The sequence below is a fragment of the Mixophyes fleayi genome, chromosome 2 (genome assembly GCF_038048845.1).
Source record: "Mixophyes fleayi isolate aMixFle1 chromosome 2, aMixFle1.hap1, whole genome shotgun sequence".
Classification (NCBI taxonomy): Eukaryota; Metazoa; Chordata; class Amphibia; order Anura; family Limnodynastidae; genus Mixophyes; species Mixophyes fleayi.
In genome coordinates this window covers 127,120,408-127,146,431 of record NC_134403.1, presented here as the reverse complement: position 1 = coordinate 127,146,431, position 26,024 = coordinate 127,120,408, and the positions used below count along the sequence as shown (strand labels likewise).

Below are 26,024 nucleotides of genomic sequence, written 5' to 3'. Positions count from 1 at the left end.
AAACAAATTATTTTCAAGAGTTCCTAAAGCAAAGCCTAATTTCATATGCATTATAGTGCAATACTATAGCTATCACAGGACTCTCTCAAACCATTCAAAAATGCTCTAGTTGTACTTAAGAGTGTATTCAAGCTTTTGTTCTTCAGTTTTCTGAAAGAATGTTTGGCAACAGGTTTGAACATACCAGAAATATTTCCTTGAACCCACTGAAAAGTTCGCGGACAACTTTCCTCATCTGAGGGACCAACTTGAATATGCGGAGGGGTCTCAAGCATCGCAGTACCATTAAAAGCTGAGTACCAGATTTAGCGGGAACATTGTGTGGCATCCAGCACAGGAAGATTAGACTGACCTTGAAATGAAATGTATATTGTAATTACTAAATAAAAATGATATTAATGATGATAATAACAATCATGTCATTAGTTACAGTTGAGGTTAATGGTATTCGAAATGACTATGCGTATCAATAATTATATAGACTAACAATAAAGCCGTGATATATATTCTCAGTGTATAAAATGTATTTCATAATGTTTATTTCATACATATCTCATACTTGGCTAATCTCCCGGAATGTCCGTGAGACTCCCAAAATCCGGGTAGGTCTCCCTGACTCCCGGGAGAGCAGGGCACTCTCCCACATCTACCCACTTCCTGGCGAAGTGGGCAGATTTCAAGCCAATCGCATCAATTTGGTCAGCCCCCATGGTAAAATGATGCATTTTCACGGGGAGTGGGGGGCCAAAATGATGTTATGTGTCTAGCCCCACCCCTGCACCAACTTTAAAAAGTTGGCAACTGTGACATACATTGCTTATAAATACATTGTACCTGGACATGTATATAACACACAAATACTAAAAGCTTTAGTATTAAAAATTTGCTTTATTTTGACACTTTAAAGTCGAGTTAGGACACACCCTTTCCAACTCTAAATATATTGGCACATTTTAAATTTGTCCCTCCCTGCAGAATAACATGGTTTTGCCAAGGTGTAACACTGCATCACCTAGCTGGAGCTACTCCCAAATTCTAAATCACTTCCATTTAAAGAAAAAATGAATCAGAGCAGGCAGTAAGACACAGCACAAGACAAAACTGTAAGTACAAAACTTCTGGGAACAATGCTATTCCGTATCCCATTTCTCAGTCCTGCTATGTTGCATTTTCAGTCAGATTACGATACTATAATTTTCTATACATGGAATATAACAAAGTTAGCCATGAATGTGATTAAAAAAAAAACGAAATTCAATGGAATTTGTTTTTAATTCATATTAAATGGCAGGTATATACTACTTATCCTAAGAATATAGATCATTAATATGGACAATTATCTAAGTCCGTGGGACTACATGCCTAATCACAACTATAATTTTTTTTTTAAAAAAACCATAGGATCATCATGTATGTAATTAGTAAAAGCATAGATAAATTATTCATTCCTATATTCCTGATGTCCTCTGCATGTATTTATGTGTGTTTGCCAAAGGTGTGAATATTTACTAAGCAAACTGACAAACTTCTATGACATCACTTATATATGAAATAATTAAAAAGTAAAAGTGCTACCTCACTGTAGACAACATAGACCAAGTACTTAATAACATCACCTTGTAAAATCAACTTTTCTCTAGCACAGAGAGTTGGGGGACACTGCTGACCATGGGGTATGCCGGGCGCTGTGGGAGTGAGGCACTAAAAGTCTTGTCTAGTCTGCTCCCCTCCCTCTATGCCCTCTCTGGCTGGAAATACAGTATTTTATGTAGTGCCTACAAGTAGGGCACTTTTTTAGTTTTGTCTTAAATTTTTATTTAAAATAGATTTTTTGGCCTCATGCTTGTGGTAGTCACACTGTGAACAGTGCGGCCGGTACTCAGGGAAAGCGCTGACTGCGCTTCACTGCCCCCCCCCTAAGGTTTTTATGGACTCCCAGTAAAATGGTTGCATGACACCATATTAGTAGCCCAGAACCATGGGATCTCAACCTGATTATCAGGGCTTAACAGAAAATACGCTGAAGTCAGTCTCCCTAGATTCCTTCTCTTGGAAAGTTGTCTTTTTACTGGCCATTTCCTCAGCCAGAAGGGATTTTGGAATTGGGGGCTTTATCTTGTCACTCTCCTTTTCTGATTTTTATGACGACCATACCATGCCCTTATTTCAGCCAAAAGTGGTTTCCGGGTTCCATATAAATCAGGATATTGTCATTCCGACGTTGCCTAGAAATCTACAGTCAGGATTCTCTTATGCTGTTGGATGTGGTTCACGTCTTGCTGATATATGTAGATCGTTCGGCCTCTTTTCAAAAGACTGACAGTCTTCTGGTGTTGAACAATGCATGTAAGCGTCGCTGGCCAGCCACGACACAGATGACAGCCAGATGGATTACTGCTACTATACATCAGGCCTATATCTCGGAGAGATCTCTAGTTCCTGAAGGTCTTGCTACTCATTTCATCAGATCGGTTCTTGGGCGGTGTAGCATGGGGCCACAGTTGAGCAGTTGTGTAAGGCAGCTACCTGGTCTTCCATCCACACGTTCACCAGATTCTACCGATTACACGTCTTTGCTTACAAAGACGCCAGTTTTGACCGTAAAGTTTTACTTGCCGCTCAATATGAGCATTCCCACTCATAGGAGCAGCTTTGGAATGTTCACATGGTTAGCAGTATCCCTCAACTGTATGTACTAGAGAAAACAAGATTTGTGCACTCACCGTAAAATAATTTTTTCTAAATACAATTGGCGGACACTGTGCTCCCACCCTTTTTTGGTTCTGATGGTTCTGTTGAATGTTCTGTTGGTTGTTTTTCGCCCACTCATGTGGCTTAGTTAATTAAAAAAACCTGATATTTCCAACCAGAGGCGGCAAAGAGAGGAGGGGAGCAGACTAGACAAGACTTTTAGTGCCTTACTCTTACAGAGCTATCTATGCCCCATGGTTAGCAGTGTCCCCCAACTGTGTTTAGAGAAAGAGATTTTACGGCAAGTACAAAAATCTTGTTATTTGTTCTAACACAATAGTTCATCTATAGACTGCTATTAAATATGTACATGGGATAGAAATTTATTCACTTACAAGATATATGAATATGTCCATCACCCCTCCAAAATCCCTTATAACAGCTGTGGGTGTGAAAAACAAGCCATCTGCCATAATCTTCAGGTTTAGTTCAATGCTCATGAAAATCACAAAGACATACTCTGCAATCTAAAATACAAGAATGTTGGGAATTAGTAAAATGAGAAACAAATAAATTAATTCAGATGAAGGAGATTTGTGAAAACATTTACCTGCAAAGTTGGTGTATGCATTACCCTTCTGAAGGGAGATTCAAACATCATAGATATACACGAACATATGGTGACCACGATCATAACCCAGTCGAGGTAAGTCACCAGTCCCAGGAGGTCACTGCCAAAAAGCAGACACTGATTAGCACACATCCCAAGTGACCTTCCATTCACACCTCTCCACTTTTTTTTCTTGCTTTTCACAAATATACTTATAAGCATAAATAATGCATTAACAATATGACAAATACAGGTCCATTGTTTTCTAAAATTTTAACACTGCATTTAATATGTTAGAATACAGCATGCCCTATTTCTCATTGTTAACACATGCTACCACTCCAATTTCTTGTATTTGTAAAAGTACAACACATGGAAAGCACATACATGTCCAACCTCATTTGTATATGTACTCCAATGACCGATGCCTCACCTCCGCACTGACTGCCTCTTCCCACTCCTGTCTTCAGGGTTTCTCCTGCACTGCTCCCAACCTCTTCAACACACTCAAACACCAAATTAGACGATCCACCTTTCTCCAAGCCTTTATATATGCTCTTCAAATTAATCTTTTTAATCAAGCCAACCAGCCCTCTTCCCAAGTCTTCAGCCTCCGCATCCCCCACCTCTGCTCCCCCACTATGTTTCAACCTCTCTGTGTCCATCCATCCCCTCTAGAATGTAAGCTCTTTTGAGCAGGGTTTTATCTCCTAGTGATTTCCTTTCATAATTATGTCATTTTGTGGGTTGTAATTATTTACATTTGCTATTTGTATTTAAATAATTTTGTTTTGTCACTTTAGTACTTATGTTATTTTTAAATTGTCTGCCACACAAACACGCACTCTGGCACACTAGCATTAACCTGTTGGTATGTTTTTGGATTGTGGAAGGAAAGAGTAGCACCTGGAAGAAACCAACACAAACACAGGGAGAACATACAAATGCCACAAAGATAGTGCCCTGGATGGAAGAGAACTCATGACATGTTGCAGCAATGTTAACCACTGTAGTTTATGTGATGGTGAGTTGTCCTTCCTGTGCAGCTGCTTGTGTACTCAGCTGAACACTTGTAACTTAACATATCCATGGTAAGGGACTTAGGAGGAAGATAGGGACACTTTTTAAAGCCTTTTCTTTATTTTTTTTTTTAAATTATCAAGAGCAGAACCTGATCCGTACTCCCCTGTATTTATAGAGCAAGACATAGCTTATATGATAGGTCAGTCAGCAATAGATAACTAAAATAAGTAATCTATTAATGCAGAGCTGTAGGGGAGAGCGGGATTATCTCTCCCCTGCACTGACAAAGCTGCCCTCCCCCAAAACACAAACGTGGTGATTTTACAATAATGCCACAAGGTGTCTCCATTGTGGAATTCCCATTTCCATTTTGGGTTACATAGTTGGGTTACATGTTGAACACTATATAACAGCAATTGACTGCCCGAAAACCAATTTAAATGTATTCCCAGGTACAGCACTGGAACGGGAGCCTGTCACCGACAGCCTTTTACAGAGCTACATGGAGGGTGCCCTGATTTGGTGCCATTTGTACGTGCTGTTTTTAATCTGAGTTGCTGATTTAAGTCTTTAGGTCGGGACGCAGTTACAATGATTATGCTACCCTACAACTTTCTGTAACCATGGAAACCGAATGCACTGATTGTTTCCATGTTTACAGATATTGCTAAGGAAGGTCAGTTACTTACAACCATTGTCAACAGCAGTGTGTATCTGAGTTGTCAACAGGAGATTTCATACACACTTGTAAATGTTATTGTGAGAGCCTTGTTTTACCATTAATTAGTACTGCAAACTGTTTGATTGTTCCCCTCCCCTGCCAATGTTTCATTAATTTTTCCTTGAGTAGACTTCTCTCAGGCCGTCTGCTCAGACCAATAATTTCAACAAACAGTGCCCTATGTCTACTCGACCTCTAGTACTACTTGACAACTAAACTCTCACAAACAGTTTTTTCTTCACATATTTTCTATGTACCAACTAAAATTGTACAGTGATATGTAAAATGTTTGTGTGTTATAAATACTGCATAATAACAATAATAATAATAATAATAATAATAATAATAATAATAATAATAATAACGCCTATGGAGCTTTGCCTCCTTTCAATTAAAAATAATAAAATAAATATATGGAATAAGCAGTGAAACAAACAATATTCAGAAAATTAAATTAACACAATAATAAATATGTTTTCTGTAATTAGATGCTGTTCTGATTAAAATGTGAAAGAATTGTGTACAACTTTGTAGCCTGTGAACAACTCATTGTCATGTGGTTTCTTTGCTCTTATCTTTGCAATACACAGTATAGACCTGCCAGGATTCTTCACATTATGGTGTAAGCCATTAATTATATTTCCCAAGTGACATCAAATGCTCTCGTCTGATACGAATTTCTCTGACACAGAAAGAAAACAGACAATTTCAGTCCATTACATGGATTAAGCCCACATAAGGAGAGAAGTGTTCTACAAAGTACCACATCTTACAGCAACAAAATCTGTTCTATTTATGAAATTCTGACAGATTACAGATGCAGAAACTTGTATAAAAGACCATTATAGGATTTTTTTTATTAAGACTGGATAAAAAGGAAGATTTATAGTGTTGGTTTGAAGAGACTAAAAAAAAAAGGGAATAATCAACATTATTAAAATGAGATGAAAGTTGTCAAAGCGTTATGACGCAAGTTACAAAATATAGAGGAAAGACTGTGGTGGAAGTATTAAATATGCTACATGACACTTGTCTATAACATAGTGGTAGATTTAGTGAATCTACTAAATTAGTGAATAGGTATTATGCTCACCTGAGCTTAGTGAAAATATGCTTTTAAGATACTTTTTGTAAAGTTGATTGCAGGGAGAAATGCCTAATTATTAAACATAGGGGTTTTTAATTTAATGTCAGGGCTGGTTAAGGGGAGGAATGCCTAGAGCGCTTACTCATTGCTAGGATTTCCATATTTCATGTACCTATCCTTTCTCCATACAGGGCCCCAAAATTCCAGGATCTAGACAAGTAGCTACTGAGCTTAAGTCATTAGCAGCACCAAGTAATGAAAATTGCAAAAACAAATAGGAGAGAGCAAAACAGCCAACTGTCCTGGAAAAAGAGGGTTGGTTGCTCATTAAATTGAATTGCCAAGTCATGTATAAATACAGCCATAAATGAAAATGCTTTCAATATCTATGTGAGATGGTACCTGGATGTTTGTGGAAATGCCCCCATGTCCCTAATTTTAATCTAACGCCTGATCCTCTTGTTATGCTGCTGCGTAACCCTCTGTTATTTTGCAAATAGGGGACGCTTCCTCAATAGAGTACATGACAAGCTTGCATAACAATAGGATCAAACGTTTTCACAAAATACGGGAACCTTAATACTTATACAATAATTCCCCAATCCCAGGGAACCATTTAGGTATCCTTGTCTTATTTATACATAGAGGCATGTGACTTAAACTACTTTTTAACCCACACACCTTTCTCTTCCTAGTCTGTTAGATGCCTAATCGTTTGGAGAATATCAGGGCTTTTTATAACCGCCAGTGGAACTAGCCTTGAGAAATGCTTCTTTGATGCAATTATTATAAAGTAAAGCTTGCAGACCATAAATAACATTTTGCTACTATTCAACACATATTTCTTAGAGTAACAGCGCAAAGGCATAACAAACACATCTACATATATAGATATATATATATTATATACAGATATATGTACTTACTATAGTTGATGGTATTTGGTATTTTTCACTGCTCCAGTAATAGGATCGGTTTTTGAGCTGTATAAAACATTAAATGTAACAAAATAAGTCAATGTATTCTTTTCCACAACAGTCAATTTAAAATAACCTTTATGGATAAGTTATTGAACATTTTTTCTGGGATACTTAAAGGGTTGTGAGACTCAATGCACAATATTTTCAGAGTTATGATGTTTTCTTTGGCTAATTCCGAGGGAGACAAGGTCAGGACTGAAGCCAGAACTCTGCTGTATATCACAGAAAAATTGTATAATCTTCTAGACTATGTCTATAAGGAGATAGTACTTTACAGATTGAACTTAAAGAAGATAGCAAGCACTCCTATGGGGTGATTAAACTGCTGCAATTTTACCAGTGCGATTATGTTCCGATGACAACGCGCACATTTTTTATTTCAACTGATGAGGCAAAATAAGAGTTAATCGTAGACATATATATTTTAACCATATAGGTATCTCAAGGCTTTTTTTTTACATGTCTATGTTTTGTATTGTGATTGAAACAGACATTTTTAATTATGTTTTTTTTCCAAATATATTCATGTGAAACATTATTCTCACACAGAACGATCTACATAGAGACATATCTTATTGATTTCACTCCTTTTTCTTTAGTTTCTTCAACACTAAAATAAAAGCAAGACTACCATCTACTACTTTTAACTATTATGTAATTGTATACTAAATTGTATCATAATATGATATCATTTATGCATGCCTCTAATTAATTATATACAAATGCCATGGTGTGCATATCTCTATGTCAGACACTATACATGTCACTCTGTAAGAAGACATTATTGCAATAAATCTTGTAACAATTTAATAACAACTTAACACAGTGGGGCATATTCAATTGTTGGCGTTATGCGGAAAAGTAATGCAGCATGCGCACTATTACCATCTTTACATAAATAGTGCACATAATTACCGTTATTATGGTACCTTTAACGCTGGATTTCAGCTCGCAGTTCAGGGAGTTGCGAGCTGAAATCCGGCTTAGTATTACCGTAATAACGGTATTTACGCGCACTATTACCGTAATAACGGTAATTCTTTTAACGCTGCGGGAAAATCAAACAATTGAATAATCGAATATTGAATATTGCCCCTGTGAGTTTCTCAAGCAAATAAATTGTTTGATTCGTTCTGCACCTGGCAAAACACAACTCAGGGCCTGTTCCATGTGGCTCCTGGTAGTAATTAATTACTGCACCAAACACAATTCACCAAACACAATTCAATCTTTATTAAGGGAACACAATCAGAACCAGGAAATTATAGACCTATGAGTCCGATTTTAGTTATGGGTAAATTAATTAAAAACATTCTCATGGATGCAATTCTTAAATATATTTTGTATTAATTAATTTCAATAACAGTGTCAGTGTGATTTCATACACCTGAGTCACTACTATGTTTAGTTTCTATGGCAATTTTCAAACTGGATCCTGAAAGTCCAATTGATGTTATATGTTTGGATGTTTCAAAAAGATTCATATATATATATATATATATATATATATATATATATATATATATATATATATATATATATATATATATATAGATCCACAATGCACTAACCACATCCAACAGAAGAAACAAATCCCAAGAACCAGACTGCTAGACCTAGGGCATCGCAGGTATAACAATGTCCTGGTTAATGTGAAAGTTGGACACCACTTTGGGTTGGAAAGGGACCATGGTGCGTAAGAAATACCCTGTCCTTATGAAAGAGAAGACAGGGCAATCTGCAGGACAGGGCCTTCAAAAACGAGACCCACCTTGCAGATAATATGGTGAGTAAAAAGGAGACCTTCCAGGTCAGAATTTTTAAAGGAATAGAATCTAAAAGGTTCAAATGGTGGCTTTAGCAATGCTGAAAAAACAAATTCAGATCCCATGGTACCACCAGCGGAACAAAATGTGGTTGGACGTGAAGGGTCCGCTGAATAATGGTGTGGACCTCTGGCAACTCAGCCAGTCATGTTTGGAAAGAGACAGACAAGGCCGAGACCTGAACTTCAAGAGAAGCCAAATGTAGGCCCTAGTCCAGTCCATCCTGAAGGAAAGACAAGCATCGAGCCAGATGGAATGAAGAGGTGAGTGCAGTTCGCCTTTCACACCAGCCTATTTAGGATTTCCAAACCCGGTGATTATTCTGACACCCTGCCCAGAAGATTGAAATACCAGGATCTTCTCAGCCAGTCTGGTGCCAGCAGAATTGCCTGCAACCGCTCCCCCTTGGCCTTCTTGAGTACACAAGGTGACACAGGTATCGGAGGAAAGATATATATATCACCTGGTTATTCCAGGGAGCTGTCAAGGCATCCTCTAGGAATGCCTGCAGATCCTTGGTCCTGAATCAATTCCGGACCTATGTGTGATTCACCCGAGAGGCCATCATGTTGACCTCTGCCTGACTCCACCTAACTACAATCTGGGCGAACACCTCAGGGTGGGTGGACCATTCAAGCGGGATGAATGACATAGCGACTTAAGTAGTTGGCTTCCCAACTGTCTACCACTGGGATAAAGATAACTTATATGGTCGAAAAATGATGTTCTGCTGAGCGCATGATCCTGGTTGTCTCCTTCATGGCCGGGGAACTTCTGGTCCCCCCCTTGATGGTTGATATATCTATATATATGGAAGCGAGCAAACTGAACCGCTTTGAAACAAGACATCACCCCATAAGTTTCATGCACTGAAGATTGGAAGCATGCTTGAGGGATAATAAAGTATTCACCTTCTTTTGAACTGCCAGAATTTTGTCCTGGGGAGAAAACACCCTCTGACACCTGGGGGTAAATGTATCAAGCTGAGAGATTTCCGGCGGGTTTGGAAAGCCAATCAGATTCTAGCTATCATTTATTTAGTACATTCTACAAAATGATAGCTAGAATCTGATTGGTTGCTATAGGCAACATCTCCAATTTTCAAACCCGCCGGAAAACTCTCAGCTTGATACAGTTACCCCGTGGTGTTAAACAAGAGACCCAGGAAAACCATACGTTGGGTCGGGACCAGGCTGAACTTCTTGAAATTTATGACCCAACCATGCTACTGCAGCATGTCTGCTGCCAAGCGCAAATGGGACAGAAGAAGAGGAGCCAAAAAAGCTTTGATCAGGAAATCATCGAGGTTTCGACAGTACAGTCACCTCTTTCTGATGTAGGAGCCCTGCCATGACTGCCATTACCTTTGTAACATGCTTGAAAAAAAAAAACCTTATGCAGGTGATACGGACACTACTAGCTACCCGACGCAAATGATAAACAGCTGTGAGGTGTATAAATATATCCAATGTCAATACACAGATGTGGCTAACAAACTTTTGATATCAAGGCCCATTAAAAGGACAGGAGGTCATCAATTGTGAATAGAAGAAAAACAGTTTCACCATGAGCAAGGGGTTCTTTAATGTAAACGTGGTTAAGCCGTGTCATTTCTTACAACATGAGGTGGTAGCAAATTCACTAACAGAAATTAAAACTTGATAGGATGCCTTTCCTCTGTATTTCAACTGTTTTTATGTATGGTTTGTATTTTGTATGATTTGTCTTTCTGACAGTGCGAGGCTGCAGAGTTTTGTGCACTTTACAGTTAAATAATTATGATGATGATTGGAGATCTGTTTTATACACTAGATAGAATATTGGAATGCAGCTTAAAACACTTGTTATAATAGCGAATGATTGCTTTATACATTAGCTTCCAGATTGGTGTTTAAGGTCTTCTTTATATACTAACCACCAGGTTGGATTTATAATGAACTAAAGCTGGGTACACACTACAGGTTTTTCAACCAATTATCGTGCCAAACACACGATAAACGACTATTAGGTATGCATTAGTGTGTATGCTCTCATATTCATGTTTTATTGTACCAAGCAATTGATATCATTTCATTTGATTTTATAACAGGACTAAAAATCTCTTTAAAATGATGGAACAATGTCGGGCAAATTCTGCAGTTTGTAGGCACTCACAACCAGCAGTGTAGGCAGATCTCCATAGAGTTTACAAAGTCACGGTCTTTTCAGCAAATGGTTATTACAGACGAAGATGATATTGTATCGGGGGAAATTTTCTGTAGTGTGTACCTAGCTTTAGTTATAGTTTTATGTTTTTGCCTTTTTCTACTCTATTTCAATAAACATTAACTTATAAAGCCCATAGAATAAGAACAGATAGTGGAAATTGTATCCAATGTATAGCATAAGAAAAATTGTACTGTGTAGGTTTGAAAAATAAGTCCATTTCCACATTGGGCATTTAAGGAGCATGTGGGGAGATCTGATGGGTAAACATATATTTGTCAATTGTATTTGTTGCTCTTTTATATCAACTAAATTATATTTTAAATCTAGTGGTCTGTTAAACTCCTGTTTTTCATCAATAAAGCAGATGAATGTAGTCAAGTATCTGCATGTGCATTTGGAAATGTGAATTTAAAATTAGAAAAATTGTGGAGATTCATTTTAAATCTGACAGATATGCCTATCATATTGGACTAATAAACAAAACTCATTCATTTCTATTTTCAAAGTACATCATTCTTGTAAGGAACAGTAGTTTCCAGAACATTTAATGGAAAGAAGAACAGGAGAGTACTGTGATATGAGAATATAGGACTAAACTAAAACAACCAGATATTTAATTGTGGATATAAAATAAGAAAATAAGACAACGTGTATGATTTTAAAGCAGGCTGATGAGATGGGTGAAAGTGTTCTTATCTGCCAGTCATAACATTTTATGCTGCTACCTAGAGATACCTAGAGAGAAAAAAAGAGCGAAAGAATGCCACAACCCTACACAAAGAAAATATTATTAAGAGTGATAACAGCCTCAGGAAATGAAAGGCATGATAGAGGAGTTCAATGAAAGATGCAAGAAAACAAAGAAGTTATTAAAACAAAACACTTCTTATATCACTATGCTGCTTAGGTCCCATAATACAGTGTGAATGCCTGACCCCTGGTAGAGGTTTGTCATATTTGTAGAACCAGGTAAGACAGTTATTTTCTCTTTTAATGCACAGAACATATTTTCAGCAGATAATTAGGCTGTGATGTTCACACCTAGCAATGTTTCCTATTTCTATTGTAGATGTCCCTCCTAAGTCAGCGTTTGCAGCGTAAAAAAATAAATTTACTACTCCTTTCTATAAATCAGACAGCATGGTTGTAATGGTGATTGTGGAAAAGTGAATACTCTGGGTCTCTAGTGGTTGGTACGGGCTACTTTGGGGCACGGAGTCTAATGGGCTCCTTGTGGTACTACCAGACAACACCCCACAAGATGACTTGGACGCCAATGCAAGGTGACCAATAGATCACAGACCCAAAGAAGTCCCACTAGGAAGGGGTGCTGATTATTAGAGAGTGAGGTAGCAAATCACACAAAAAAGGCAATCCAGTAAAGGAGCTGAGGGGCAGGAGGGCAGACGGCAGTCACAAAGACAAGCTGAGGTCCGGCATTAGAACCCAACAAAAAACTGTTTATGTACCTTTGCACAGCAAAGAAGCATGAGTTGGAAGCCAATTACCCTGATTGTCATATGAGGGGCATGTGTGAAGGCTATGAGGTATCACAGAACCAGCTGCAGAGGAACTGTGACACCATGATTCAAACCCCAAAGGAGACAACTAGATACGTTAAGATACATGAGAACAAGGGAACTGATAAAAACAGAGAAGGTTATGTAAGAATGTCTAGCTGTTAGTCACTATAAGAACTAATAGTAAATCTCCTTTGGTATATATTTAAATATAATATACTTTAAATATTGTAAATACCACGTGGGGAGGAAGTCTGCATCACCTGGTCCCATAGCAATGTTTGGGTAGGGGCCCAGCACTGTAGCTGTAACCTTCTGGGACCCCCGCTCTGAGAACAGAGATTAAGCCTTTTCTGAGCATGCGCAGCCAGAGCATGTGCCTCTCAGAAGAAGATGCTGATCTGCTCTTCTGAGAGCCTCGGAAAGTGGCTGGTACTGGCAGGGCATCCGTATTGCCAGGCCTCCCCTAACCCCCAGACTCCGTAGCTGCCGCACCCCCTGCAATCACAGTAGTTCTACCACTGAATATCAGTCAATTAGGTTTGCTTAACAGTTGATGCTTGCGTTATAGTAAGTTTTGATCTAGAAACAACTTCTCCAATGACACACTAAGAAGTGTCATGTAAATTATATTTCATTTTCGCAAAATATGTAGTAAGCTCTTTATTCCCCAACAACAAAATGTGCCATAAAAAAACCAAGAACATTAAGTGAAGAAAATAATTTTATCTTTTTTCCTGTTGCGTAAGGACCTCTTGACCTTTTAAAAGTCAGGTTAGGACCATAAATCAACCATTATCCAAAAGCTATTATTCCTGAATTATCTCTGCATAGCTGAAAAGGTTAGAGAACAAGTAGCATATTTAACTCTGGGCTTCCATTTATGTACATTCCTCCCTAGAAATAAATGTCACAGATTGTGTCTGGAAATGCAGATCCTGAGCGGGATATTCTGCTTGTACTTTCATTACTCATTTTCCTAGCATACATGTTCATGACAATATGAGGTATTACTTGGAAAAATTCTGCACACTGTTCTCTGCCAAATACTTTCCTGCTCTAACGACAACAATACTAGAGTTAAAAGAGTATACTAGTTACATGCTAGACACATTACTGAATTTATATCATTTGAAATGGAGTCATTGCAATATTAAAGTATTCCTGCAATATAATCTTCAACTTCTACTTTGCTTATCCAGACTGTATTTGTAAATGCACATTTCATGGAATTTATAGTATATGAATAGAGCTGGGAAAACAATAGTCAAGTCATCCTGCTGTGCGGTGTGCTTGGAGTAGGACTGGGAACACTTGGGTGCAAATTCCACCTACTAAATATGCAACTTTTCACAGCCAAATGGGGAATGAGGGGAACATTTCATTGGACATTTTGCTTATTTCTAGTTGTGCCTGAATCACCAAATTTGGCATTCAGACAGCACATAACTGACGAAAATGCAAAAATTTCACAGGCCTCCTTCAGCAGGGAAATAGCCTCTCCTCTAATAGCTATATACTCTTATAGTACCACCACATGATCTGAAAAAAATATGCTTTTACGTTCTCGACTGTAAAAAGTGGGTATGTATTTTGCCCATTACACCCTGGATGTAATTGGAAACTTGTGAGCACTAAAGGTTTCCAGGGAGGAACATCCTCCCCTCACTTACCTTGCTGTGCTAGGTGACCAACTCTGCTCCGATGCACATCGCTCTGCACTTCCTGAAGAAAACGTCAAAGATCCCATTCCCTCTGACCGAACTGAATTTTGGAGCCTTAGTATGCCAACTTGCACCCATGGCATTCTGGGGGTTTAAATGTCTTGTGGTGTTGGCGATCACACAGCAGGAGCTCATTAAACTGCCAGATAACAACATACTATACTCCTCCCGGCACTGCTGAGATGCAACATGGGTTTGTCAGGCGCCGTCTGCACACTGACACTTGGTGCAGGAGATGGACGCCTGCACCTTCTCGACAGCCGCGTCCCGTTGCCTAGCAGCGGGCTCCTTGTTCCTTGCACGCAATGCGTGCGCATGCTCTGCTATGTTGCATCACGTTGCTAGACAGCGGGACGCTATCTCCGCTCACCTCCATCACCCAATCAGGATGCACCTTATGGTTTATAGAGCACCCTCTGACACATGTTGGGTGCCAGAGTATTGGTTCACTCCTGCTCCAGCACTTCCTGAACTTCTGATCCAGTGTTCTTCGGTTCTGACTCGCCTTCCTGTTACTATTCTTCTGTGCTTCGTTTTGGAACCTTGCTGCCCGGCTGGTTTGACTATTTGGCTTGACCTGACTTCTCTCTGGAACCTCCCTGCGTACCATACCGCACCGCATGTTTGGCTTTGACCTGGACTGCCTTACTACGAGTGTCTACTACTGTCGCTACACCGGTGACTGTCTTGGAGAACCGTGACCTGCATACCCTTTGCAGCTAAGCCCAAATTCCCTTGCGGGGTCCATGAGGAATACCGGGGGTACATTAGACTCTGCGCCTCCCTGTTCAGTTGTGCTAATACCGGTTAGCGGCCATTTCTGAAAATCCATGACAAGGTTGTTTTAAATGTTATCCTGGTAGTGACACCCATATCCAGCACTATAGCTACATTCGTTGGGTGTCCTAAAAATGTATTTGTTTTAGATCTATGTACTTATTTTCTTCAGTACAATGGAAATCAATTTATTTGTGAAAATCAGGCAAACTTGCTTAGTGTTTACTTAACATGTTCAATGTGAATTCTTAATTTTTGTAACGTTACATGCAACTACATTTAATGTAACATTGGGTAAATACTTCCTTTTAATGAAATTCTCTTACATCATAAAACATATTCATGCAGGAGAGACTATAATATATGAAAGCCTAACAAAATGAGTGTATGGATTTCATACTTACGCATTAAATCGTGCTCGAACAATCACCCGACAGAAGTTTCTAAACCTGTGCTCACGACCAACGATGAAGAGTGGCTTGTCAAAGTATGGGTGGTTCTCTCGCAGCTCCTCTTCTTGCACTTTCCTTATAAAATAAAAGTACATTTATAAGACAAGGTTAGTTATTCATGTGGTCATTTAAATCTGAAAAAAGAGAACACAAACCACAAATACCTTTTCATTTCCGCTTGTTCTTTCTTTTCCTGGATCATTTTGATTTCACTGTCTTCTCTCTGGGCATTCCTGTATCTTACGGTGTTGGAGTGCTACAATTATTAGAGGCAAAATGAATAGGTCTTATGATACTTTATTATGAACTAATAAACAAATTATTTGACATAATAGAGGGTAAATATATTTAACGGCCATCAAACATCTACTGTCAGTCCTAATTTCTTCATCTTACTCCCCATTTCATGTATTGCCCTACCAAAGTCCTGATTTTTTTTCCCCCCATTAAGACAACTACCTTTCAGGATTTGAACCCAGCGTTTCTGCTCCTGTAGCCTGCTGCTCTGCTGACTGAGCTATTCTGGCTGCTGGTCAGCTCCTTGCCTTTACTCTGTACTCTAGCTTAGTGTAACTGATCTCCTGATGTTCCAGCATGTTCTAGTTCCTCCTCTTGACTTTTTATAAAAGCCTGGTCTGTTCCTGTCTTTTTTGCCAGATTATTGTGCTCCTACCACTAATCTAGTTCCTGTGCCTGTTGCTGCATTCTGCCTCCAGTTATCTACTACTCATGAACCGACCTCGGATTGTCCTCAACTATCCCTCTGCACGAACCCTTTGCCTTATTACCTTACTGTATACTGAACCCAGCTACTATTGACCAGTTTTTTTTAATATAATCCTTTTGTGTCTAGCCTTCCTTCTTTCCACTGGACTCCTATTCAGTCTCCGGACTGTTACACTGCCTTTCACACCTTATCGCAGTTTTATTGGTTCTCCCCATTTTTGTGTGGCCACAGCTAGCCAGGCATCTTTTTGGCAGTGTGTATATTTGTTTTATTTATGTAGACATGCAAATGTCTTCAACTATAGGTTTCTATAACTATTATGATAGATAATGGGATTACAGAATTACAGGACAACAATGTTATGTAATATATTACAGCATTCCACAGTCAAATGGTGGAAACATTCAATCAATATAAAATTTACTTTTCATGAAGTGTTCATGATTTTGAGCAACTGTTTTGAAACATATTTTTGCAGCTATGACTTTATCTTAAATGTTATAATATGTTCAATTATCAATGCTGCCTATTCTTCACATGAGTTTAGAGAGCATTACAGGAACCCACGATTTTCATTGATATGTAAATATGTAAATACAAAGGAAGGCACAATCTTCTTTTATATAGTATTACGACAAATACAAATATAAACAGTTAATTAAATATCCTACTCAATGTAATCCATGCTAGGTAAGAATAGGTTTTGTGTTCCCGTTTTAATGCTTATCCTGCCTGCAAACAGTATTTTATTATTTGATCATATAATCTGGGGTGTCCATTTCTTAGCCTCTAGCAAGCTTAGATCATGCTCAACAAAACTGTGAATGCTAGAATAATAAGTCTAGGCTAACTAAGCTAAACGATGTGATAGAACCATACTAAAAACATTCTGAATGATGGAGACATTTCAGTAGCTGCCATCATCTTTAAATAATGATATTTACCCACATACATTACTCTCAGCAGTAAAAAAAAAATACACGTTGGATGAATGGATATTGTTTTATAAACATGCATGTTTTATACATGTATTATTATTATTGTTTGTTTATGAGGCACTACAATGGTTCCGCAGTGCCGTACATGGAGTATGGGACAACAGTACAGAGTAACAGTACACGGCATACAGGCAGTACAAAAACAAAGTGCAATAAGTACAAAAAATACAAGTAAGGTGCAAAGGTCTAAAAATTGCAAACTTAGCAGAGAGTGATTGCACGAGATAAAGAGATAAAAGTGACTACTAGTGCACAGATAGAGTGGGGAAGGAGGTGAGGAGAAAAGAAATGAGGCTGAGCCTGTGCCCACTAGTTTGCCCTCACTAACAGGATCAGGGCAATGAGGGAGATGTAAAGGCAAGGGAGAAGATTAGAGACAGCGACAGGATGAAAGTGACAAAAAGGGGGCAAAGGTAAACAGAAGGAAGAGGACATGAGAATAGAGGGCCCTGCTTGAGGGAACTTACAATCTAAGGAAGACGGAAGAGACTGATAGGAGACACAGAGAAGGAAGATAGGGTGAGGGGACAAGGACAGTAAGGGAAGAGAGGAACATGAGAGAGTAGGAGCGGAGGAAAAGGGAGGGGGGGTAGAGTATGGTGAGGGTAGAAAGATAGTGAAGAGGGTTAGAGGAGGGCAGGGTTAGATGGAAGAAGGATAGACTAATCTGAACAGATGGGTTAAAACATACGTGCTTTGTTAATATTTCTATTACAAAGGTCTGTGTTAACGTTTGTCTTGTGACCACTCTGAGTAACTTACATGTTAACTATAGATGTGCTCACTTGAAAAATTGCAAACATATAAAATCATTTAGACAAATAATACAAAATGAATGTGTTTACACAAAATGTCATAATATGTAATACAGTATGTAACAAATTGAACTTAATCTGAATTATTAATTAATTATGAACTTAATCTCATGCGGAGGTGCACCACAAGCTTACTGTATAACTTTGACAGGAGCCTTTGCATTAATAAATTCACAAGGAGTGTGCTTTATACGAAAAAAAAGAACAGAAGCTGCCAATAGATCAAGGTGTGTTTAATACCAGGTAAAAACACATAAAACTGCACCTCCAAACTTGTACCAGTATGATCACTTTTAAGGCATTCCACACTGTCTCTCACCGAACACCACGTATATCAGCACATCATTGTGGTAAAAACTGAGTCCTTGATGTAACATCCAGATAATGGGCTCCACTTCTTCCTTTCCTCCAACCTATAGGTCACTGATAGAACTCCACAGGAAAACCCAACGCATTTCAGTTTATTAAAAATCTTTTTCAAGGTGGTCTTGAAAAAGACTTTTACTAAGGCAAAAAAAAAGTGTCCATGTTACAGCAAGGACACAATTTCACATAATTATATCAGTCCTTTTCCTTGTTTGAAAGGTTTAAAGTAATTAAATTCCTTACAAAGCACAGAAGGCACAAGTCTGTTGATAAGAGTGCACACATTATTTGTAATGTAAGAGCACTCACAAAGGAACTTTTGCTTGGGTCATTATGGATTCTTTGCTAACCTACCTGTCACAAAGGACACTATAGTGTGAGCTTTACTTGACTCTACACTTTTTATATGTGTTGAATATACTGAAACTTCCAAACTAGTTCACAATATTGGTATTACTTGTTCTCTTTACTTTCATGATTATTTCAGGACCCTACATTGAAGTAATGGGTGAAATTTGAATAAAAGGCCTTTGGAGAAATACATTTTCACTGTTCAGTGGGACAAATTGTATATATATACAGATATAATGATTTTTGAGGAATATATAACCAATATTTGTTCTTGTTGACATTATTATGGCACAAGTGTCATGATATGTTGTTGACGTACGACCAACGAATGAACTTCTATTTATTGCACATATATATATATATTAATTTGAAGTGGGACTTATAGAAGTCAGGCAGCAGTTGCAGGAACACTTGAAGAAGTAATTGAATTTGCCACTTCTTTCCACCCAATGTAAAACATATAGAATTATTACAAAACGGCCATAGGCAAGGAGTCATGTCAGTATTGGATACTGCATGAAAATCAATTAATCCCTCAGTTTTACCAGCCATATATTTTACATGTGCATTATTTATAGACATTACAGCTACCCTTATAGTATAAGGTAGTCATGTAAACTGGTGTTTGGTAGCTTCATGTTGGTCTTTTGCAATGGTTTAACAGCCCCCATGCCAGCATAATTTCTATAAACAGTTGTAGTTGGGCTTTGTTATTTGTAATTGTGTAATAGTAAAAGTTTGATATAGCATTTTTCTTAAAATTAGGGTTTCAAATGTACTGTAGTAAAATGCACTAATCCTAATCTACACTACAATAAAACCAAGAAACTATAATAAAAGTTTAACGGTATGTTTTTCAACAAAATTCAACAATATATAACCAAACATTCTTAAAGCTATAGCACCCCCCCCCCCCCCCACCTTTTAACCCATTCACCTCGGCCCTCAGCTCTTGCTTTAACATTTTTCTCATCATCACACTTCACCTAACATGTGCAGTAATTCACAATATAAATCAAACAATTGGAAAAATGTTAGTAGCCTACACATCAATTGTTTTAGTCAACAAAAGGGCATTAAGGTATCTCACGTCTTGTGTTAATGTTTCCAAAGACTTTCCTCTACTGATTCTTTGACTGTTTGAGCCATGTCTTAGCGATCTGAAACAACAAACAAAATTTGCAATAATTGATAATTAAAAAAAAATTCAAAAATCTATGTAAGGTCTTTCAAAAGCATGTCACTTACAATGATCATCTCTGATGTCCTCTTAAAATGATGTAAAATCAAATTAAGCAAATAAAGCAATACTATCCTTGATCTTTAATCTGATAGCCCTGTTGCATGTCACTATATGACGTTTATAAGAATATATGCTAGAACAGCATTTCTAAAGGAAAGTGTCGACTTTTTATGTGGAAAGTTCCAGTAGTTTCTGCAACATTGTAATGGATGGATAATAAATCAGAAAATGTGATAGTTTAGGAAGATGAAAAATATCAGAAAATGTGATACTTTCAGACTAAAGTTACCTTCTCTCTTGGCGTATATGATGTTGCACACTAAGGATTGATCTTTCCTTAGCAGGCTGCCCTTCAAATGAACCACTCAGCATGCGCTGCCTTGTGCACGCTCTGAAAGAAATGATTTGCAAAGGAAAATAAATTACACTGTACAACATGAAACGATATATAGCCCCAGTAGTGGGCTAGAAGATATTACAAATGGAAACATATACTTTTCTGTCATATAGGTGAAAAAATATACATCCCCAAAAAGGGGAATTTTCATTTTCCAGATTTTTTTTCTCTAACACCATCCATTCTCCAGGAACAGGCTGCAGAAGTTTTTTTTATAAGATCAGTAAAACTATATTTAATGAAAATGCAATCGTTTAAAAATGTTAGTTGTACACTTCTTAAACCCTAAGCTGTGGCCGCACTACCTTGTCTGATGTGCAGTAATAACATGGATGCATCACATGTAATTTTGCATGAAAACTAATATGTATTTCTACAGTAAGTGGGCCTGATTCATTAAGGAATGTAAAGCCAAAAAATTAGTAACTTTTGCACCTTGGCAAAACCATGTTCCAATGGAGGGGGAGACAAATTTAAAATGTGATGGCAGATTTATAGTTGGGGTAAGGCACATTCTAAATCAACTTTAAATTTCAGTGTACAAATAAAGGTATCAAGTATTTGTGTATATCATGATAAAGCAGCCAGTATTTATCTCATCTGCAAAATAATAAACTAATTCGCACTCCTTGCCTTGAAACATGGTTTTGTCCAGGACAAAACATACTCTTTTTTTGTATTACTTTCCTTAATGAATCAGGTCCAGTGTGTTTAGCAGGACATCTGGGACTGGTCCCTCTGGGGGCCCAGGATAAAGAGAGTAGCAGCCCTTAAAACCCTACACTTGAATGATGAGATCTGCTTTGGAAGAAATGCCTTTGTTAGAGGTGATATAGAGCACTATATGTGTTATCCCGCATTATTGTAACAGTAAAGCTTATAAGCAATCAGCTAAAATCGTCAGCACTCATTTCTTCCCAGTGGGAGCCCCTTTCAAACTAAAAGAACCCAATGAGTGCTCTATCGCAGCTCACAGTATGACCCTGAGGCACCAAGCAACATCTGAAAAAGAGCTAAACTTACCACCCATACAAGATTACATTTCTTACTAACATCAACAACACTGAATAATAAATGTTGAATATATATGAATTTTAATAACAAATCACCAGGTGTGCATTATAACATTCAGACATCTCTTAATTGTATATTTCAGCTAGCGGCTGCTCAGAGCAATTTTCAGTGACGCTTTTTTCACAACTCAAATTCAGCTTGAGCCAAGTTAAAGGATATTGTGGAAGCTAAATCAGTTTTAATATATGTTTCTTACCTGAGGATTTTATTTACTGCGGTTTCCTTTTCCAGGAGATTCCTTGCTCTGATACTAAAAACTGATTTGCGTAGCTACAAAACAGAATACATTTATTGATTAAATTCAAAAACTCCTTTATTTGCATGTAAACCATAAATTCTGCAAAATTTACTCTCTGATAAATCATTTTTTTGGGTGAGTTTACTATAACATTTTGTAGATATCCTTCTACAGGTCATAGATAACATGAAATGACAGGTAGTGCTCTGATTTTCATTGATTGGTATTTTACAGATAAAATAATTTATTTTTAAGCTGCAAAGAAAATCATAACAATGTGCAATCTATTTACTTAGAAAAGGAGAAGGCACCTCTTAAGATTTTTTTTTTTTCACACAACAACAACAACTGCAAGAGTGGGGCACCAGCATCTCCTAATATACAGGATGAAGTGCTTATTTTCAAAATTGAACAAATATTTTTTAGACATAATTGTACAAAATTGACAGTACTTGTATGAGGTAAGGCTAGTATTATGCAAGGTAATATTATTAATCACAGCCAAAACAGTATACCTAATTTAATGTTCATATTGTAATAACTGATGGTAATATTTGGAACTCACTCTTCCAAATAGTGAATACAATGTCATCATTTGCAATATCTTCATGTACAGTTCAAGTCAACATGGAGCTTCTCCTTCACAGCCCAGTAGCATAGTGGTCAACATTCTGAGCTTTTCCTACTCTGATCAGAGTGTAATATGCAGGGGTTTGTATATTCTCCCCATGTCTGTGTTAAACTGGATAGTCAGATTTGCTCCCACAACCCAAATATATACTAGGGTAATTGGATTCTTACCAAATTGTTGGATAAACCTTTATATGTAAATAAAGAGTAATAATATAAACCAGATATATAAGCCCTAGGCACTTAGTGATATACGCAAGGGATTAGTGAATTTCATAAACAAAATAAATATAAAATTAATTAAAATAAACATGCATAAAGAGTAATGATAATACAAATGATGGGTTAGGTGAGGCTTCATATAATGTACAAATTGTGGGCTTATTTTTTGGTAAAATAGGTTGATGGGTTGGACAAATGGGATATACTTAACTCAATAATCCCTACAGATGCTAGCGAATAATTTTAATATGGGGAGGGCAATGTAGGAGTTGAGCAGGGATTAGACAGATTTGTATTCGTGCCGATGGTAAATATACATTTTCACTTTCTGTATACATACTCAAAAACATCACAAACTTAAATAACCCATACACTCTGACATCAAAGCTAATACCACCACACTACAAACTCAAACCTACACAAGTACTATTACAAGTTTATTTTGTTAAGCCCGTAGATTTATATAAATGTGAATACTCAAAAAGTACATAGGTTAATAAAGCACTGTTCTTGTAGTAGAGGAAGAGTACTGGAGCTACGTAAAACAATGTTAAGGTTAATTTACAAAGCACAGCACGAGTGTAGTGCTCTGCATAGTTACAGTCTGTTTTGTTTCTGTCTTTCATGTAATTCATTGTAAAAACATTATCATCAAGGAAGTTATCAAGTAAAGGTTGATTTGTAAAAATAGTCGTTTTGTGATATACAGGTTGATTTCCTAATCACAAAATCTATTAAAAGAAAATCAAGCTATACAATTCCATTTTCAAATTCTCAAATAAGTTCACAAAATCATTGAAATGCACGATTTCTCTGTGATATGTATGGAACAGATGAATCTATGAAATTACATTTTGGAAATTGTCAAAAATGTTTACAGTGGTTTAAGACATTTGAGATTAGTTCAAAACCATTTATTTCAGTTTCCACAGGTGCACTAATAACTCCACTGAAATACATTTTCAAAAAGCTCTGTCTATGGAGTTTCCATTCCTAGACAAGCCACCCAATTAAAGGGCTTCTGAAACTCAACTGATGTGGTAAAAAACTAATTATCGCTGTTGGGGACATTGTAACACACAAAAAATGCAGGATCATTTAGAACTCACCAGACAAGGCCAGAAAGGTGCCCAAATGTCTTAACCATTTGACTAGCAAAGGAAAACTCCATAGACTTTTCTCATTCATTTCAATGTACCCACTCATTTCAATGGAGTGGAAACAATAGAAACGGAAGGGCTCATTGAAATTACTAGGAAAAGTTCTGAGATTCATCGTTGGCGAGGCCACCTTTTAACATTGACAGAAATTTCTACAAATCAGTGCTTTGTGTTTTAGAGAGTAGATTTTTTTTTTGTGGTGATTTATAGCGATTTTGAACAATTTAAATAACATTGGAAAATCAACCTTTAGTAGATACCACCCTAAGTGTATTGGTATTCACTGGGGCCATTTACATAGCACAACCTGTCTGATGTATACTGTAAAATCAGCTTTACACCCACTTGACAGAAGTTTTTCCAGGCTGAAGGGAGGAGGTGAGCAGAGTGAGGATGTTCCTTACAAAGTACGGAAAGGGTGCTCTGGTGCACTATGTTTTGAGGAGCAATGCAAAAATGAGATTTCCATCACAGAGCAAGAGTACTGAAATTATATAAAGGGGTGGAGATTTTTTGAGCATTACTTGCTGCATGGAGGAGCACACAGCCATTTTCACTCTGCAAAAGGATTTAAATGTTGCACCAGGTCTGTGCTGGCTGTCTTATGGTTTTGCTCTATACTTTTAATGGAACCCTTTTTATGCCTCCAGAAATACATTTCTTGGGGCACTATAAACAATGTAATAAAAAACTTAGACAAAATAATAAAGACACTCCTAATATTCCCCCACTCTGATTAATTTAATACCTATATGAGGCTAAATCAAGCAGCATTTTAAGGGAAACGTTGAATTTATTGAACAGGGTGGTACCAAAAAGACAGGAGGTTGGACTTGGATGGGATGTTTGCACTTACATCTTCTGCACACTTACACACACTGCTATTTTGCAGAGGCATCTCCAGAAAGCAGAGAGTAGGAGTGTGCACTGAAGTGTGCTGTGTGGACCATCAAGTTGTATTGGTGCAAAACCAACACTTTTGTTGTGGTGCATATCAAATGGGGCCCATTGGAGGAATCCATTTTGTGGGCTGATCAAATATTTTTTACAGCACAGTTCAGCAATGCACTAGAACACGTGAAGTGCCTTAGTGATATCACTAGTGATAGAATGCATTCTCATGAATATTAGTCCAGCCAGCAACAGATGTTGGGAGTAGTTGTGAGGTTCATTGTGAGATTTTAAAGGTGGTTGATCTACGTTACTGGTACTACTGTAGCTGAATATTCTCTTCATTTTCTGATGTTTACAATGCCAATGGAAAAAATGATTGAGGCGTCAGTTTATTAAGGTTAGTAAGTAGTAAGTAAATCTAATTTTAAGGGATTATTTTTTGAGGAAGTATTATTCCATTTACATGCAAACATCTACAGCAACATCTTGGGGCCCGTTCCACAGACACAGAAGGGTGTGTGGTCACACCAGGTTGGTAGATCCTCCCACTATACAGGTAGGGCAGGCCAGGGCCCTCTAGCTTGTTAACGCCCCCCCCCCCCTTTCTCTGCACCCCTGGATAGGGTAGGGTATCTGGGGACAGGGAGAGAGTCTAAAGTAGAGGGTGTCCGAGGTGTACTACAGAATCAGAAAATTTGAATTCATACTGACAGACCCACTTTAATGCAGCCAGCCCAAATAGTTGCTTGCAAGTTTGTATTTTTTATTGCTTTAGTCTATAAGAGCTATGGTAAGCAAATAAATGTCTGATTTATTAGTTCAAACGTTAATTTTGTGAAATGGTTACAGATGGTAGTATAGCAATGTGCAATGCAATTCATCTTACTAATAAAAGGAATGTGCTGTAAACAAACACGATTGGCTCCAAAGATATTATATTCTGTCTCTATGTATGAAAGAAAAGGTCAGATATATTTAAATCTCGGTTATCAATCTTACACTAATTGCAGAATGAACTTTCAAAGCCATGGTTACCGAGACATCATTTAGCAGGTTTTTTTTTTACCTATGAATCACCACAATGAATGGCCGGATTGATTAAGGTCAGAAGCAGCTTGACGGTGCATGTATTATGCAATTATCACAATATTTTGGGACTTAATGAGAGCTATTCAAAATCAATGGGATTGAAATCTGCCACACAATTAAAATGAATCAGCTTTGTTGTGCAGTATTTCATATATTTATTAATATAGAAATGTTTTGAATTCAACTATCACACGATAATCA

The 26,024-nt window shown here is 37.5% G+C and overlaps 1 protein-coding gene across 3 annotated transcripts in view; it reads right to left on the bottom strand.

Moving 5' to 3' along the window:
- Window positions 1–26,024, bottom strand: part of NALCN (sodium leak channel, non-selective) — a 431,975-nt gene that overhangs the window by 67,737 nt on the left and 338,214 nt on the right. For all 3 annotated transcript variants that reach the window (XM_075199955.1, XM_075199956.1, XM_075199957.1), the window contains 9 exons: window positions 21,787–21,860; window positions 20,409–20,510; window positions 19,967–20,036; window positions 15,784–15,875; window positions 15,572–15,694; window positions 7,059–7,115; window positions 3,302–3,422; window positions 3,087–3,218; window positions 185–352 (listed from right to left, as the gene is read on the bottom strand). In XM_075199955.1, coding sequence (XP_075056056.1) covers window positions 185–352; window positions 3,087–3,218; window positions 3,302–3,422; window positions 7,059–7,115; window positions 15,572–15,694; window positions 15,784–15,875; window positions 19,967–20,036; window positions 20,409–20,510; window positions 21,787–21,860 — 939 coding nt within the window. The remainder of the gene's footprint in view (window positions 1–184; window positions 353–3,086; window positions 3,219–3,301; window positions 3,423–7,058; window positions 7,116–15,571; window positions 15,695–15,783; window positions 15,876–19,966; window positions 20,037–20,408; window positions 20,511–21,786; window positions 21,861–26,024) is intronic.